Below are 17,101 nucleotides of genomic sequence, written 5' to 3'. Positions count from 1 at the left end.
CTACAAAGCCATGCAGAGGCACCAGTTACATTACACATACAATACTACTGACACACAAGAGTAGTATTTGCTGCGATCTATGAGTAAATATGTATGAGTCTCACTCTGGGATGTAAAGTGATGCAAGGCTTACACAAGCCAGCAGTGTTGTGGTGACTGCATATTTATAAGGGTTTCATGAGTTACTATATTGTATATACACAGCAAAAATAAATTCAAAAGGCTGGTTTAACGCACTTGAATTCAAATGGTTATACATACAACGCTACAAAAACCTGAACCAGGTCACTGCTGCTATTTCGAAGTTGTCTTGTTTGAAACATTCATTATTTTCCCATATATGTATGAATAATGTAAGCTGCTGATTCGAGGGGAGAGAAAATCCAATGAAATACCAATTTGTGAAAGTAATAAGAATGGATTCATAAAGTTAGGACCACTACATGGCTAATTTCCTGGAGACACCATTATTTTCAAGATACTATTTCAGTATGTTGGCTAACACAGTTTGATGGATCTCACATACATTCCTATTACCAATATGATATATTAATAATATTTGTATATATTACCTAAACCTGTATTGGTAAGTGTACCAAACCCAAATCTCACCGTTTGCTCTCTTCTTGGGATACTTGGAGCTCCTCGCTCTGCCCGAAGAGGACATGCCGCTCTCGCTCATGGAGTCGTGGGCAGAGGAAGCACTGCCTGTGGCTTCACTGTCACGGATCATGCTTTCATATCCGCTACTGCCACCACTGTGGTAAAATAGAGCTGTGCGGCCCATAGCTGGAGGCAGCTCCCCACTCAACACACTACTGTTGTCACTGCCATGGCCGCTGCTGTAACGTTGAGGCCGCCTGGGTGCTGTAATTTTGCTGTATGGAGAGGGCAGAATGGCTATGGGGGATTTGTCATCATTCACGTTCACCCCGCTGTCATTCCCGCTGTCTGAATCTCCTGAACCTCTTGTGTGTTTGCCTGATATGTTGCCTGTTGCCAGTTCGCTCACACGGCTGTTGGCAGCCCTCATGGCCTGCTTTGTGCCCATAATAGTTCCTCTACCAGGCTTACTGCTGACAGCCGCAGTGGTACGAGGAGCTGATGTCCGTCCTGATGGAGGGAGGTTAGCGTTGGTATTTCTCGTCACAGGAGCGGCCAAAGACTTGGTGGAGGAGCTTAGGCCCTTGGAACTGTTGGCTGACAGTGAGCGTGCCTTACTGCCATTGACTGCCCCTAATGCTCTGGGATTTACAGAAGCTTTTGCCTGACCAGGTTTGTTAAGCATTCCTCCACTTGGGGAAGATGGACAGGTAGCTATAGGAGAGCTGGATGAATTAGGAATACCAAATCTCGGAATGGACTTGCTGGATTTGCCACTGCTGCTCCCCAGACTTGCCCCACTATTCTCTCTACTAAGCACAGCTCTGGAACCCGATAAGGACAGGCTTTCACACCTTTCCAGGGACATTTGACTGCCATAATGTTGCCCGGCCTCTCCTCTAGGGCCTCTGGCCTTCAGGCTGGAGGTAACTTTGGCTGTGTTGAGGCTGGAGGATTTGAAACTACAAGAGTCTACTCTGTGACGTACCTCAAGCTCATCCTCTGATACAGCTGCCCTTGCTCCAGAGGCCCTTCCTGCCTCCCCATATGCTGACTTTAAGGCACTTTGGGACAGCAGGGTCTTAGTCTTATGGTCAAGACTGGACTTTCTCACCGGAGGTGGAGGAGGTGAGGTGCAACCAGGTTTAGGAAGATTACTTGCTTTCTGTGAGTTAGCCTTGTTGTTTTTCCCCAGAGAGGAGAATTTAAGGCTTGTGGTAGATGCACTAATATCCTGGGCTCCCTTGTACTCTGTGGAGGAATGGATGACGGGCACTGTTCCCAAGGTGGTGGCACCTCGTCTCAGCTGAGGCATTTTGCTGGGTGGATTCTTGCTGGCTGACTTCTCACAGCCATCGACCACCCTCTGGGATGAGGTAGACCCCTGCACCTTGGGTGGGCGAGGTACACTGTTGCTGTTGTTGGATGTTTTGCTTGAAGGGATGCCACTGGGGGGATTTCTAAGAAATTTGCTGGTGCTGCTGGAGTCAGAAAACTGAGGTTCTGAGTGGTTGTTGTCGCGCTGCCAAGGATCCTCCTGCTTAGGCTCTTGCCTTGGTGGCTCTCTACTGCTGCTGCTGCTACTGCTGCTACTATGAGAGATGGATGAGGTAGGTTTAATCTTCCTGGGAAGACTGGAGTGGACAATGGAGGGGCCCTGTGGAAGTTGGGAGGTGCTAAGTGAGTGAGCTTTAGTTATTTTAGATGTGAATCTGAGGGAGCTTTTGGCTGATTCCGGAGATGGGGGGCACTTGGTCAAAGATAGTTTGCTTGAGGTGGCACTATCACTATCTTGTTCAGAAAAACTGAATCCACTGTCATTTAAGGAATTCTTGGCATCTCTAGGAGAGGATACACAGTGGAACATCTCCAGGGAATCTAAGTAAAAGGTGGCCTCTGGTCCCATGTGTTTGGCCTGTGGAGGGAAGACGTCTGTAGAATGAGCGCCATCACTCTCCAAGGTGCAGACACTGACCTCACTCAGCCAAGAGCTGATAGATGAACCCCTGCTATCTATACACTCCATTGGTCCCTCCTGAAGAGGCGTGACCACTGCAATGTTCACCTCTGATCCTCCTACGGCTGATGTGTAGGCATCAAATTCATCATTGATGCTGCTGATGATGCTGACAGGTCGTGAACCAGAGGCCAGGGCCTGAAGGGAGCAGTCACTGTTAAAGCTGATAATGCTGGAAGGCCGACCCTTATCTACAATGCTGCCTATAGACAGCTCCTCCACCACAGTGAACACCAGCTCATCTTCTCCATTCAGCTCCACAGGCTGCTGCAAGGTGACAGTGGCTCTCAGGATGTCCCGATCCAGACATCTTTCCCTCAAGGTAGACCGCACCTGGCACACCTCCACTGGTGCTCTGACCAACGGGGATGTATAGGGATCCCTTCTTTTCACAGCTTGGTGACTCATTCCTACAGGAGGCATTCTGGTGCTGGATCTTTCCTCATTGTCTGTATTGTCCTTGCTGGAGTCTCTCTGTTGTAAAGGAGGTGGAGCTGGTTTCGGCAAAGCTTTCTTGTTGAAGTAGACCTTTTCTCTTACCACAGGCTCAGAATTAGGTTTGTTAATGTTCACTCTGCTTTCTGAAACCAAGGCTTTCTCACCATCAGCGCTGGTTCTGCATACATTTAGAACACTGTTTGATGGTGGTGTAGGCATGCATTGCATCTTGGCACTGTCCAGTTTATATTTAGTGTTTGGGCTGTTAGGCGGTTGTGTGGCAACAGATTTAGGAGATTGTTTGGGTGAGATGCCCTCTTGGGTGTAAGAAATATTTGCTACAGTCTTTGGTGAACCAGAGCCTTGGATCTCCTTAGATTTGTCAGTCTTGGGGCTGGCCTGGCTTCGCTTGCCCTCTCCAACAAAGGCAGTGGGTTCTTCACTGCCATCTATACACTCCAGCCTCTCCTGCAGCTCAGCAAATGTGTTGCATTTAAAGAACTGGTCTCTGTCCAGAGAGCCCTCCTTTGTAGGCTTCTTCTTGTTCAGGGAGGGGATGATTGGAACAAAGGCAGGTGGGCCTTCATTGTCACTAAGTTCCCTGTCTGAGATGGCAGTCCCCCCAGGGCCCACGTAAATGACAGTATCACAAGACTGTTCGCTGCTGGAGGAGTAGTCTGGGTCACTGAGCATTGAGGGCAGGTCTGGGTCCAGGGCTACCGTCCGAGGGTGGAAGGGCCTGAGGTGTGGCGGCCGGCGGATCCTCCCTTCCTCACAGGAACTTTCCCCTCCAGATGAACTGGACGCATACTGCAAAGCAGAGTTAAAGCAGAAGCAAAGTGAGTCTGTGGGATTTTGAAAATTAGCTCATTAAGTGATGAGAGCAGTGTGATTTTATCTTCTTACAATATTAATATAACTCTTTTCATTTCATCACTTATCTTTTCATTTTATAAAACCATCTTACTCATAATTTATATCTTATTCTGTTCTTAATAATTTCATAGTGAAATCAATCTTAGTGCAAATATGCATTCCTACGAAATTACCAGTCGATATTTATCTAAAGGTTAAAAGTGCACATCAATAGACACACAGAAATTAATGTCAATAATACAAATTGGTGTGTGTGGACTGAATCATAACCATGCTTGGGACCAATGCTGAATAAATACATGCTGTCATTCCAACTAATTATCTGAAGCATATATTTCCCTAATCCGAGGAGCATTACACACTTCCTTGGGCAGTGGTATTGATTACATGATTATGTGCTGAGGAAGAGAAAAACTAGCTCTGAGTTACCGCACTAATAATCTTTCATTTGCAGAAGCACTCACACATTACATTTACTTAATAGTTCCAAAATTACAGATGGAAGAAAAATGTGTGGACTTAAGTTAGGGTATGAAATATGACAAATGTAATCAAAGTTTCACATACACATTAGGAATGTAATTGCTACAATATCAACACTTAAATATATAATGTTAAATAATTACTCTACATTTATCATTTACAAACAATGGACATTAAATGCAGCACAGTTATTGGAGGAATAATTATTTAGAAGCTATGAAGCTATTAAATTGTAAAAATGTAATATCACTGCACCTTAGATTTCTTCTTCCTCATGCGGTGGATGCGGGATGCCAACTGGATAGTGGTGAGTGAGTCAGCGTAGTTGGCGGGGGAATCAGAGATGTGGGCGATCATGGTGGTTCTGCAGTTGATGTTGCCAAGGGACTCCCTCAACAACATTGTCAGTTTGCTGTCCCTACAGGGTGCATTTACATTGTTACTAGCAAATGGCAGAGTTATACTTCAAACTGACAAGAAAGGTAGATGACAGGAGTCCGGGTGGAGCCATTTGGATTATCTGAGCTAAAAGATACTCTCAAAATGATGAGTCATTAGTCTTTTCATACCTGAGTAACTATAATATAATCTTCTGCAACCAGTGAAAGCTATTATATAAGACTAACTAAACAAAGTAAATAAACAGTCGCACAGTAAACCCGCAGGACTCACGACACATGCAGCCACTTGCCTGAAACAATTACTCATAGATGCAACTTAACAGAAGCCAAAAAACAGTAAAAGTGACTGTAAAACTAATGGTGGTTTTCTTACCTGTAAGGTACATGTTTTGCTCCATTTGCCAAAGCCATGATGACATTCCCCAGGGCGTTTAGAGAAAGACATAAGCCTCCCCCTCCATCTCTGCTTTTACTCAGGACCTTTTCACAGCTCCCCAGGTCGATGAGGTGCAGCCTGCTCCGTCCGCCTGACACTGTGCCAATGACAGAAGAACAACCAGGTGAGCACAGCACAGACACTCCCTCTCTTAAGTGAGTTCCTCATGCACAGAGCCATGATGACAGGAGAGGCGAAGCTCAGCCAAGACTAGATGAGTGACTGTCAGAGCTGTCTGATTTATTCATGAGTAAGATTCCCACACTGAAGTGATTCAAACTGCAGCCAGTCTGGCAAACCCCCACCAGATGTGTAACTCATGGTAACTAGGAGGCTCCAATGGTTAGACACATAAAAACGAAAGAATCCGCTGACAATCAGAAACACACATTCAGTTGCTCTCCTGATGATTTAAAATGCAGCGAGATGGAATTGGCTGTCATTGTAAAAATCACAGGGCTGTGCATTGTTATGTGGGTGACTGATGTAATTGCAACAGCAGCAACAAAACATGAAACTCCTGCCAGTCAGGCTTCAAATCATTCGCTCATTCACCAAAGTATAATACATACATACAAACAGAATTTCTGTCTTGCAGAGGCTACAATCAATCCATCTATAAACTTTGCCAATAAGGGCCCTGTCTGATGTTCCAGTAATATTTCTCGCAAAAATTTCTGCCACTTCACAACAAAACCACCTTTTGATTAGTCAGTGTGAAAAAGATATCACCTTTGAATACTTATAATTAGGTGAGGAAATGTTTAAAGAAATTGTACATGTTTCATATATGTTAGACTATATGTAAAAGTACTGTGAAATTTCATGATGACCATTAGTCATTACTTTGAGGTGGAAACTTGTTGGAACTCTGACTACAGGGTTGTAGTGATCGAATGGTACTAACTTCCTCCCTTGCCGCTCTTCTCCATGCGGTACTGGTAAATGTGCAGTGTGAACAGCATGTGGGAGTTGCGTCGCTCCTCCTCATCTGCATTAGGCCTGCTGGTGCTGCGTGCAGCGATGGCCGCATCCAGGTATAAGGCAGCTTTCTCAGCAGTCGGGGCTCGCAGTTCACTCTGATTCTGAAGCTGCGGGGGGAGGAGGAGACAGAGATCAGGGGTTGGGGTGAGCAAAGGAGGCCACATAGGGCTTGAGAAAGAGGACAGATGTGAAAAGGATGCTGGAGAAGAGAGAAAAGCGAAAGAGAGGGGAGCCAGTTAATTGGACCCCGGCACACATTTCTTGCCCATTAGATTGCGTCTCGGGGGCAATTAAAACAGCAGATATGCACACAGAGGGAGGAGGATTAGGAGAGGTAATGGTGGAGCAGGAGGTAGGGGCACTTCCCTCACCGTGGATGTGATGATGGTGGTGGTGAGATACAAAAAGAGAGGAGGGGAAAGGAGGAGGTAAAAGAGAGAGAGAAGGTGGGGGGCATCGTAAAGAGAGCCCACGTGTGGCTACTGAGAGGAAGAGCAAGAAGGAGCTTCACAGAAACGCATAGCCTTTGAAGTCAGCGTCCATACAGATCCCCAAAAAACAACATCTGACAGCAACACCTGTGAGTGCCTTCAAACCTGCAGTCCCCCACCATCCCCCAATAACACTGCTATTGTGCTGCAGAGAGCTCGTGCTAACACACAGGTAATAGATGCTGATGGATGCTGACAGGGGAGTCAATACAAAGGTAAGAAGAAAGCCATCAATACCACAGATGGGTTTGGTGGAAATATAAAGCGAGGATTTCAGAGGCGGGTAGGATAGAGCGAGGCTGACTAGGAAGTCCTGGGAGATAAAAACACACATACACACACACATGCACTCACAAGAAAAAGTCAAACATCTTCGAGAGAGGAAGAGGTAGATCATAGACAGAAAGAAATCAATACTCAGACAGACTAATACTGTATAACCCACAGAGAGAATGAAAGGATCAGCGAACAAAGAAAGAGTGGAGCGGTGGAATGCTTCTCACCTGAGTGCCACAGATGGGGTCCTCCCTCAGGTGGATGCCCGGGGACTGGCCTTCCTGCAGGCTGCCTGTCGACACCTCAGACAGCAAGTCCTTCAGCTCCTCATCTTTCCCAAAGATTTCCACCGCAGACACTCGGACAGAGAAGCGTGTACCCGTCTTCTCCTTGCGCTCATTGATGAGCTTGAAGAGCCAGGAAATGGCACAGGGCACAATGCCGAGGCTCTGAGTGGTGCTGTCTTTGCCAATCATGGTGTATGTCTTGCCTGGGGATGTGTGAAAGAGAGAGGGGGATGGAAATGGAAATACTGCCTTGTGTCTGGAAGCCAGCTGCACTAACTATGTGTTCAAACTGAAATTAATTCTCTCGTCAAGCTGTTTGGAATGGGCAGGAAGTTGACAAAGGAATAGTTCTGACACTGGATATGTTTTGAGGGGTATTGTGTTTAACAATGGTTGATGTGGGGCTGTGGAGGTAATATCCAGTATATGCCAAATAAAAAAGTCCTAATCCAAGGACCCATTCCAGACGCAGTGATGTTGAGGAGAATTGTAGGTAGTGGAAACAGCAGCATGTGGAGAGCAAGCCCTTCAGCCCAAGAGCGCTGGCCAGGCCAATTACTAAGATTTTAATTACAGACTGAGCCCTGGAGCTTGAACTCACTACCCATTGCTTTCCTCCAATCTCCCATTCCTTGACTCACCCCAGTGCACCACTAAGCCAATTGTGGACATCAAGTGTAGCTAACAAAGAGCAATAAGAGTTTTCTTTGGCTAACAAAAGCTCTTGTCTAATCTCTTGCCAGTGGAGGAGCTTACCGAGCTTGACTTGGCCGAAGCAGAAAATGCAGCCGTCTGCACCGTTCACCACAGACTGGATGACCTCAGCTACTGTTCCTGAGCACACCTCAGCCTGTGAAAACACACAGAGGCAGCCCCCTCACAGTCAACTTACAATTCAGCCACATCCAAGAAATACTGTCAAAAAGGCATAGCGAGAACAATGAATCCAAAAAGATATCATATAAACTAAACAGCAATTTGGCAGCGGCTACAGCAAATCACATTAATGGTTTCAGTATTTTTCATCACTCAGGAGTATGTGTGTTTATGTGTGTTTGTGTGTACTGCAATGTGTGGCTCAGTTTTGCAATCTGTTTCAGCATGGGTCCTCTGGGGCAAGGCTTCTGCAGCAGAGGCCCCTTCCCATACATCACACAGCAAACAAGGCCTCTAACAGCAGAACAGCTTGCTGTTACTGTTAGCCACCAGCAGTGCTGTCCCAGCGGCACAATCTAGCAGCTTGGCCTCAGCTCTGCAGCAGCAACATTTAGGCAGCAGCTTACTTAGGAAAATACTTGTTCCAAGTAGGTGGTATGATAGAGGATCTGAGGCTCTCACTGCTACAGAAACGCCCTACACTAGCGATGACAATCTCCTCTGCTCTCGTGGCTATTTAGAGTTTACTGCACCACAGGAAAATACTTGACCTCAGATTTTTAGGAAATTTTGCAGCAAGTGACATAGATACAATCATTCCATTAAAAGACTGTGGTGTTTGTTTTAAGCTGTGGAGAGAGCAAAACTGGTCTGCTCCCAAGTCGTTATATAGTAAACATCTACATGACCTTTCTCTTTGATCTCAGTGGGTATGCCTGCTCTGGGCTGCAGAGGTCTGAGGTTAGATATAGCTGTCCTATGAAAGGAGAGGTTAGATATAACTGGAGTGGATTCAAATCATTCCCCAGAGGGCTTAAAAGGCCCAGCTGTTAGGCCCACACTGGTAAGAATGCCCTCTGACCCAAGACAGGCATTTTTCTCTAAGCCCCTGGCCACACCCTACCAGCATAAGGACATCCCTTTGCCCTTGAGAGGCTGAATTCCCACATGACACCTTCAAAAAAAAACCATATCTACACACGCAATCCCACGTATAGCACATATCCCCTGCTGGCTCTTACTTGTGAGGCATCCTGGGTAAAAACAGCATCGAAGGCAAATATCTTTGGGACGGCCACAGTGGCAGATCTCCTGTGTCCTGAACTGGAGTGTGGGCTGGACGCGGGGTCGTAGAGGGTCAGCTGCTTCTTCCTACTGTCCACTTTTAAGAAGGACTGAGACTCTGAGGAGTCTGCAGCCTCCAGAGATGGACAGATACGCATCATCACTTTCACCTAAACCAGAGAGGGAGATAGATGACAGGGTGGATAACAAAGTGAGAAAGCATAAAGAGACAATGGAACACATTACAGGCTAAGCTTAACACCTTTTACTTACAGTGCAAAGAAGCAGAGGAAAGAGAGGAAACGTATGGTCGCCATTCTGAATATAGGTTAGGGAGCATGGCTCAGCTTTGTGCATTAACATCATGCCCACTTCATATCATTGTTGATGGATATTGAAGGTTGCCGCTCCTGAACACACCTGATGGGTCTACACTTTGCCCAATCGTGTGAGTGAAAAGCAGGAAGGTGCGCATTGAATGGCACGGCAGAAAATGGTGGAAATTAATGTGTGTGAAGCGCCACGCTGGGGGATTATCCGTCTAGCGGGGTTGTTTTTTCTGGACCAGGAGCAGATCACCAGCATGGGAGTGCAGGAACATATGGCCCCCCTCTTATCCCACCTACTCACTCTTCCTCCTGCTCCTCCCTCTCCCCTCTGCTGCGTGGAAAATGGCAGCTCCACATTAAGAAGCTCAGAACTCACCCTGTTGCATTCTAGGGCTTGACATTCATAAAGTGAGCTTACAGTCTTAACACATTCCACAGGTCATGGTACACCTCATCATGCCTGCATGGTACGCTAAGCAGGATGACAGCCTATATCTAAAGGTGTTGATTTGGCACTGCTCTGACAAGCCCGCTCGTGTCTGGCGTTACTGCCATGGTTGCAGGAGTGAAGTCATTCTGCCAGTTGTGTATAATGGCACTGCTTACGAACATCTCCAAAGAAATTTCTCCTTTTCCTGTGTGTGCGGGTATGGTCATGCTTGTGCATGTCAGGTAGGCTTGTGTGATTGGACAAATATATGAACTATCAGAGCCGATTGCCAGTTGTTTTTTTTGGGGGGGGGGGGGGGGTAATTTTTGACATTTCAGTTTGATAATTTAGTCTGCCTCCGAAAACAGCATCTAGAATATTTTCACATCTAACTAAGTCAAATCAGGGTTTATGAATAATGAAGCGTGTTTGACGATGAGCTAACAAGGCAATTAAGCTCATCTTAGTTTGGTGAGAGAGAAACAGAAAAGATTTTTCGCCTTAAGAAGGAAAATAGGTGTAATATTTTGCTTGGAATTTTTTTTTTTGAGTTGGTTGTTTCTGATAAATAAACATAGCAAACATGTCATCAGGCTATATGACAACCCCATTTACAACCTTCTATTGAAATTGTGACAAGTGTGCTCTATATTCCCTCACAATCTGATGGTCAGAAATACACCACATCTATATCTCCAAAGGCACTGTGGAAATATATCTGTGACTGACAGGAGACATAAACGGCTCTTGGGATATGTATAGCAAGCTTTGGGCTGCCTGTCAACTCCCTGAGTGTTTAGTGTTACGCCTAGCTTTATATCAACAGTCTCTCTATCCTACAGTATATGTGATAGGGAACTCAGTCCTCAGCCATTTCAAAGCTTCTTGAAAAAGCACCTATGATGCCTCTCAGGCACTGAAATAAAACCTTAAAATATAGCTAACTCCCTTCCCCTTTTGAGAGAAGACTGTTTCACTCAGCCTGGGACTCTCCACCCTCTTCACAGCTACACAAAAGGCTCATTCTTCCTCTCGCTAGTATATAAATATTGCTACAGATCCAGGCTCCAGCCCTCTGAAACAATGTCACTGGAAATCCCTTTCTTTCAGTGAGTGAATTCATCTTGGATTCCGCAGGCCAAGTGCAAACTCTCTTTATACTCCACAGGGGGCTGTTATTGTGACTGACGTGTGCATATGTTGAGTAAATTGCATTTGCTATGACATTTAAACTGCTTTCACATATGACTGCTGTGTCTCTGTCTACCAGACAGAGGCTACCAGGCAAGCTAATGTCTCAGTTTTATTTATGTTGGCTGAGATCAAATACTGGAGGCTACAGAGGATTGGCTGCAGTATTTTCACACCTCAGACTCTGTGCTAATGGCCCCTGTTTCCCTGTCCCTTGATCCCCCACAAAATCCATTAGTGTGGCTTGGCATGTCTCTATCCACTCAACTGTCTATGCCTGAAAGAACTGTGTCTAGGTCAAAAGTGGAAAAGTGGAAGTGACCCACATACAGTTGATGGAAACGAGACATTCACCTGAGTCTTAAGTTGAATTAATACAAAACACATGCAGGCAAAGTGAAAACTGTGTAAGCTACTGAAAATGTTATTGCAACTGTGATTCCACAGCTGAAAGAGAGACGGGGACAAAGAAACACAGAGAGCACACTGATGTGTTTGCTTTGCAGTTAGAAAACCAGAAAATATGCCCTGAAAAATATCATAAATCTTGATTTCCCCTTTAAAACCAGGCCCTGGCTGCACAGATGCACAATATACCTCAGGTGTGGGCTTGAGGAGGCTTGTTAATAACACACGTTTTTTTATGGAGTGCATGTGTCAATGGGAGATTTACAATATATGGCAAAATCTCAACCGTCTGGATACCTGGCAACAGAAGCAAGCACTTCCTATCCAGGTGGGATCTAATCTTGTTAGGGGACTTCTTCTTCTGCTTTATAAATACAGGACGCCAGCTCAGACAAACAATACCCAATAAACCACAAAGGAAGAGCGATGTGTTTATACAGCTTTGTTTAATGACTGTCCTATTGCTGCCAGCCTGACTTTCATCATCACTCGCTGTACCTAAAATGGAATTAGACATCCTGCTGTTAACGTGACCGCGGATTTGTGAATTATAGTTTTGACTGTCTTTTCTGTATTCACACGGGGGAATGCTGGTCTCACAAACTCATTGAATTCGTGACATTCCAGGAGGCTTATCTGACTACATCTGCATGGACTGGACCAGACGGCACGCTGCCTGCAGCCCAGTGTGCCGCCACCCTGCATTCTCCCCTTCAAATAGGGGCCTGTGTGTATCTGTATGTTTGTGTGGGCTGGGGGTTATAGGGGCTTACTTGAGCACAGCCTGTATGGATCTGTTTATTTTATCTGTACTTTACGAGCATAGAGTTGTTGCGTATACTGATGCAGGTTTGTTCTCACCTTTCCCATCCCTGGGTTCTCTTTCACTTTGGACACGGCTCGGAGCAGGCATGGCGGGGCGGGGGGCGGCGAGACCTGCAGGATGCCACTGAAGTTGGTGGGGTAAATTGAGGGCTCCTGTGGGTGGAGCAGTGAGGGCTGGTGCTTCTTCCGCTTGGAGGACAAGTTCAGCTTCTGAGCTGCCCTGAGGAGGGGAAAAAAAGCCTTGAGGTTGAAAGCTGGACTTAGAAAATGACCACTCCATTAAGTTCGTACATTAGCAAATCGTTTTTGCTCAGGTGATGTTTTCTCCCAGTGTGGTACACAACCAAGAGCTTATTGATTTTAAATGTCTAGCTTGACATTTTTGTAAGGGTGTGCAGCAAAGCCTTTAGAAATCCCACTGTAACATAAAGGTCAACAAGCTCCTTTTAGTTCCCCAAAGCAAAAAAAAAAGTCAGCAGGAGAGCTACACCGTGCCACTATTCTCAGCCATTTACCACTCTAAAACTATTTTTCTACCAACTCCCTACTCAAACTCCCCTACCAAGAAACATAAAGCTTCAGCCCTCCACTTCAACTACTTCTATTATTGCAACATGAACTGCAAAATCCATACAATAAATGATTACCAGGCAAGGCTTCCTTGCCTGTGAGGGACCAAATATAGGCTGTCATAGCAGGAAGGCACAGTAAATGCAGGCATTTATCTTGATCAAACAAAAAACAACTGTCAGAGGCACGACAGGCGGGGACTGCTGAAACACTGCCCTCTGGGATTACAGTCATGTCTATCTCTGTTACTTAAGCTAAGCAATTATGACAGAGTATGTTCACCCATCATTTAAGTCAAAGCTGGAGTGCGCACTATATGTTGGAAGTTTTGATCATTTACATTACACAAACTAGCCAGCACTAGGAGATGAGAGGCAGGCAGGTAATCCCAACTTCTACTTAAAGGGAAAAAAAAAAAAAAAAAATCAAAACAAAATAATTTTCCCTCTAACAAGTAGTGTTATTTATCCATTGATTTGGTGTGAGTTGCCAAGTTCTGGACATATCAGCTGTACAGTAGATATGTCTGCCATCTCTCCAATATAATGGAAGCCAAGTGCCATATAGTTCCATTATATTTAAGCGCTGCAGTACTACAGGTAAAAGGGAATAAAAAAGATTTTGTGATGAACTGTTCCTTTAAGTGCTACCTAGACAGATAAATATCTGGCTGAGCAGTTCTGCTGTGCTGGCACCTACCAGGACCCTCTGCTGTAACTGAATCCAGCTTTTTGACAGTCCTCTAATTAAAATCCACTGTCATCCTGGCCTCTTGTCTCCCAGACTCACTGCTATGGAGACAGATTGGTCACAGGGCCAACAGAGTCAGTCACATGCACCCCATTCTGCCTAAATTCCTGCAACTCAAAGGACAGCACCAATATCTCTGCACAGCCTGCAGGGAATCTGGCCAGATTTAGAGTGCTTCCAGGTATGGCATCGCCCTAGATCAGCTAACACCGTACCTCAGCTGGAAATTCAAGGTCAGGGAGGAAAGTAATACTCCACGGAAATTCAAATGCACTCAAATGGTTTTGATTCGAGCAGTCAGATTTCAGACAAATACGGGAAGACAAAGAGGTGGTTGTCAACTTGAGGAAATGATTGGAGTGAGAGATTAAAAGATGAGAAATCTGCAGAGCAAGGGATTTTAGAAGAGGTAAAAGAAGCAGACTATATAAGAAAGAAACTGAGGGTGAGTGCAAGAGCAAAAAAGAGATCCACGTGTGTCCTGGAGAGCAGCAGCTTCCTAATAGGCCAGCCTGAGCTCATTAGTCCTACTCTGGGCTCCTCCGGACAGGACTGGGTGGGCTACTGCCAAAAACACAACCCCCTCCTCTGTGTCCTGGAGTGACAACCGGCCCCCCTCCTCTCCTCAACACTCCCCTCTCCACTGTACGCCCCCTGCAGAGACAGCCCAAGAGCACAATCAGGGAACACACTGCCGGCTGATGGAATAATTATTGCATCCAAGTAGGCTACAGGAGAAGGCTCTCCCCAGGGAGCTGCCTATGTGTGATAGCATGCGAGACGGATCGTGTGACTGAAAAAAATGAGATGGAATAGATGAATGTGAGATGGAGAGAAAGAAAAGGGAAACTACACCAGAGTACACGTGTGCAACTGCGCGTGTGTGTTTGAGGGCTTGTGAGTGTGTGTTAATGACAGATATCCGCAGCACTTTCATTCAAGATAAATGTACCCCGTCTCTCTCATCCTCTCTCTCACCTTACTCTGTCTCTTTCCTCTTTCAGCAAAGAGATAAATCAAGCGTCAGGATTTGCCATAAGACACCATGAAAGAATAAAGGAGCTCTGTCTTGACCAGTGAGGAGCGCTCACAATCTAAAGCTGAGCTTGTAACCTTGAGGTTTAATTCATGCTGCACAATGGCGATCGGTGCACATGTTTTTCAATGGAAGGTGAGAAAAAAGGGATGATATTGCTGTTTTTTTACCACAAGTACACAGGGAAATTAATTGCTTGTCACTTTCTCTCTCGACCTCTCCCTCCCTCCCTCCCTCCTTCTCCCTTCCTCTCTCTGCCTTAGCCAGCTACATGATCAGTCAGTGGGAAATAGGCGGTGAGGAGAGGCTCAGATTTCTTCGCCCACAACAGCTTGTCCACCTGTTCACTCCCAATCTCCATGCTAATGAAGCTGTTTCCCTACATAACTTGGTCTAAGTGCTCACAGGAGAAAGTGCGCGCCTAGCGAAGCAGAAGCTCTCACATCACTCAGTCAGTTTTAAGTTTGTACAGAATATTCACATACTGTATATGCTCTGTTAAGTGCTACACAAACTGAACCAATGGTTTCAACATGCACCAGTAAGAAAATGCCGCTATGGTGTACTTACAGTTCCTTCCAATCCATTATCTAGTTTATGCTTATAGTCAAAAAACAGACAACTGATAGAGTTCAACTTTGCGGTCCATGTCTGTGTTGTCACTGCTCTCCATTACTTGCACATCTGATACGCTGGCATAGTCACCGAGAACAGAGCGAGGCGGGGCTGCTCACTACTTGGGGCACAGGGGTCCTCTTTGCTCCGATCGCAATCATCGAGGTTCCACTTGATTTCACAGAGGTTTGTAAGAAGCTGGAGGGGGGGAGGGAGAACCAGGAGGAGGAGGCGTGGGCATCATAGTAGCTAAATGGAACAAGCGCCAGGTGGGGCAGGGTGGAGGTGGGCAGACAGGATGAGCACCCTGCAGAAAAAGCAGTAGGTTCACAGTGAGGGGAGTCCAAGGAGCTTCTTAGGAAGAGGCAAAGAGGAAGAATGAGAGGGAGTCCCTCCTCTGTTCACATGCCACTAAAGCACCTCTAACTCTTTCCATGCCTCTTCGCCAGAAAAAGTTCAGCGTTAGTTCAGAGATGTAAAAACCCAGCAACTGCTTTCCACTCCTTCTTTCACATCCAATTCTGCATTCATCCCACAGGCTGCATGGTTGTCTCTCATTCAGTTAATCCACTGTGGTGTGTCTGGTGTGAGTGGCTGCAGGTCCCGATGACCAGGTCCTTCCCAGAGTCCCGGAGGAGGGGGAGACAATCAGCAAGCCTGGCTGGGCTGGAAGATTTCCTTGGGTGACTGAGAATGGGGAGAATTCCTACTCCTGTTCCGCCTCTCGGTCCTTCTCCTGCTATCGGAGAAATGCTGGCAGCTGTCCTGCCGTGTCTCTCTCTCTCCCTGCCTCTCTCTCTCTCTCTCTCTCACACACACACACTCACTCCCTCCTCTCTCCCTGCCTCCCTCCTCTCCCTCTCCCTCTCTCTTTCTTTCCTCAGCCCAGCCCCTTTTCCCTCCGACTGCCAGACGAGGTGTCAGCGCTCGATTGCTGGCTGCTCGCGGCGCAATTTGCGAGTGCTCTCTTTTTCTCTCTACCCACACACGCATGCACCCACACACACATACACACACACACTGTCTCATACAAACCCCAGCACACACACACAGACACGCACACGCATGCACCCCACCACACGTCACATGAATACTTAATGCATACAGGAGCCTTCTCTTCTTTTAGGGTCCCACACTTCAAACAGATTTGGTTAGTATGCCTACAGTGCATGCATGCTTGAGCGTGAGCGTGAGTGTGTGTTTGTGCGGGTAGTGAGGGTACACTTGTGCACATTTGTATTTTTTTTCCTTTGTCGAAGGATGTAATTAGCCAGATGAATGAGAGCGTTATTAATCATAAGGAGTGACACACAGATAAGGAAGGATACACTTAAGAGCAGAACGATGGATTGCCTGAATGAGCGATGCTCTGACTCAACTGGAAAGCTGAGAGAGATTTTTTTTTTTTTTTTTTTAAAGCGCAAGCAAGGGAGAGAAAGGGAGAGAACAGACAATGAACAGATGACATCTGAGAGAGGCAGATTTATTCTGGCCAGTGCAGTCAGTCAATGGTCAAGGGTAAAAAGGGAAATGAAAGCATGCGAGTGGGCGAGCGCCGGGGTGAGAGTACCCTGTATTCCCTGGGCTGCCAATTTACCAGTAAGCCCTCTCAGCCCCCCGACCATCCAGTCTTGTTTGAAAGGCTGCTGCTTTGGCTGCAGAGTGCCTACTACAACATATCAGCAGACAGAGTGGGTGTGAGACTTGCCAGATG

At 46.2% G+C, this 17,101-nt stretch overlaps 1 protein-coding gene across 5 annotated transcripts in view; it reads right to left on the bottom strand.

Annotated features, from left to right (window-relative positions):
- The window catches only part of kif26ab (kinesin family member 26Ab), a 70,137-nt gene that overhangs the window by 3,663 nt on the left and 49,373 nt on the right, over positions 1-17,101 (bottom strand). For 3 of the 5 annotated variants that reach the window (XM_070980081.1, XM_070980082.1, XM_070980084.1), the window contains exons 5-12: positions 12,453-12,636; positions 9,191-9,403; positions 8,049-8,142; positions 7,233-7,495; positions 6,162-6,345; positions 5,192-5,351; positions 4,673-4,835; positions 613-3,868 (exon numbers count right to left, since the gene is read on the bottom strand). In XM_070980081.1, coding sequence (XP_070836182.1) covers positions 613-3,868; positions 4,673-4,835; positions 5,192-5,351; positions 6,162-6,345; positions 7,233-7,495; positions 8,049-8,142; positions 9,191-9,403; positions 12,453-12,636 — 4,517 coding nt within the window. Of the gene's footprint in view, positions 1-612; positions 3,869-4,672; positions 4,836-5,191; positions 5,352-6,161; positions 6,346-7,232; positions 7,496-8,048; positions 8,143-9,190; positions 9,404-12,452; positions 12,637-15,342; positions 16,104-17,101 lie in introns of those variants that run through there. The other 2 variants (XM_070980085.1, XM_070980083.1) reach the window with 2 other exon arrangements.

Source organism: Chaetodon trifascialis, chromosome 14 (assembly GCF_039877785.1).
Source record: "Chaetodon trifascialis isolate fChaTrf1 chromosome 14, fChaTrf1.hap1, whole genome shotgun sequence".
NCBI classification, from domain to species: Eukaryota; Metazoa; Chordata; class Actinopteri; order Chaetodontiformes; family Chaetodontidae; genus Chaetodon; species Chaetodon trifascialis.
This window is presented reverse-complemented; position numbering and strand designations above follow the sequence as displayed.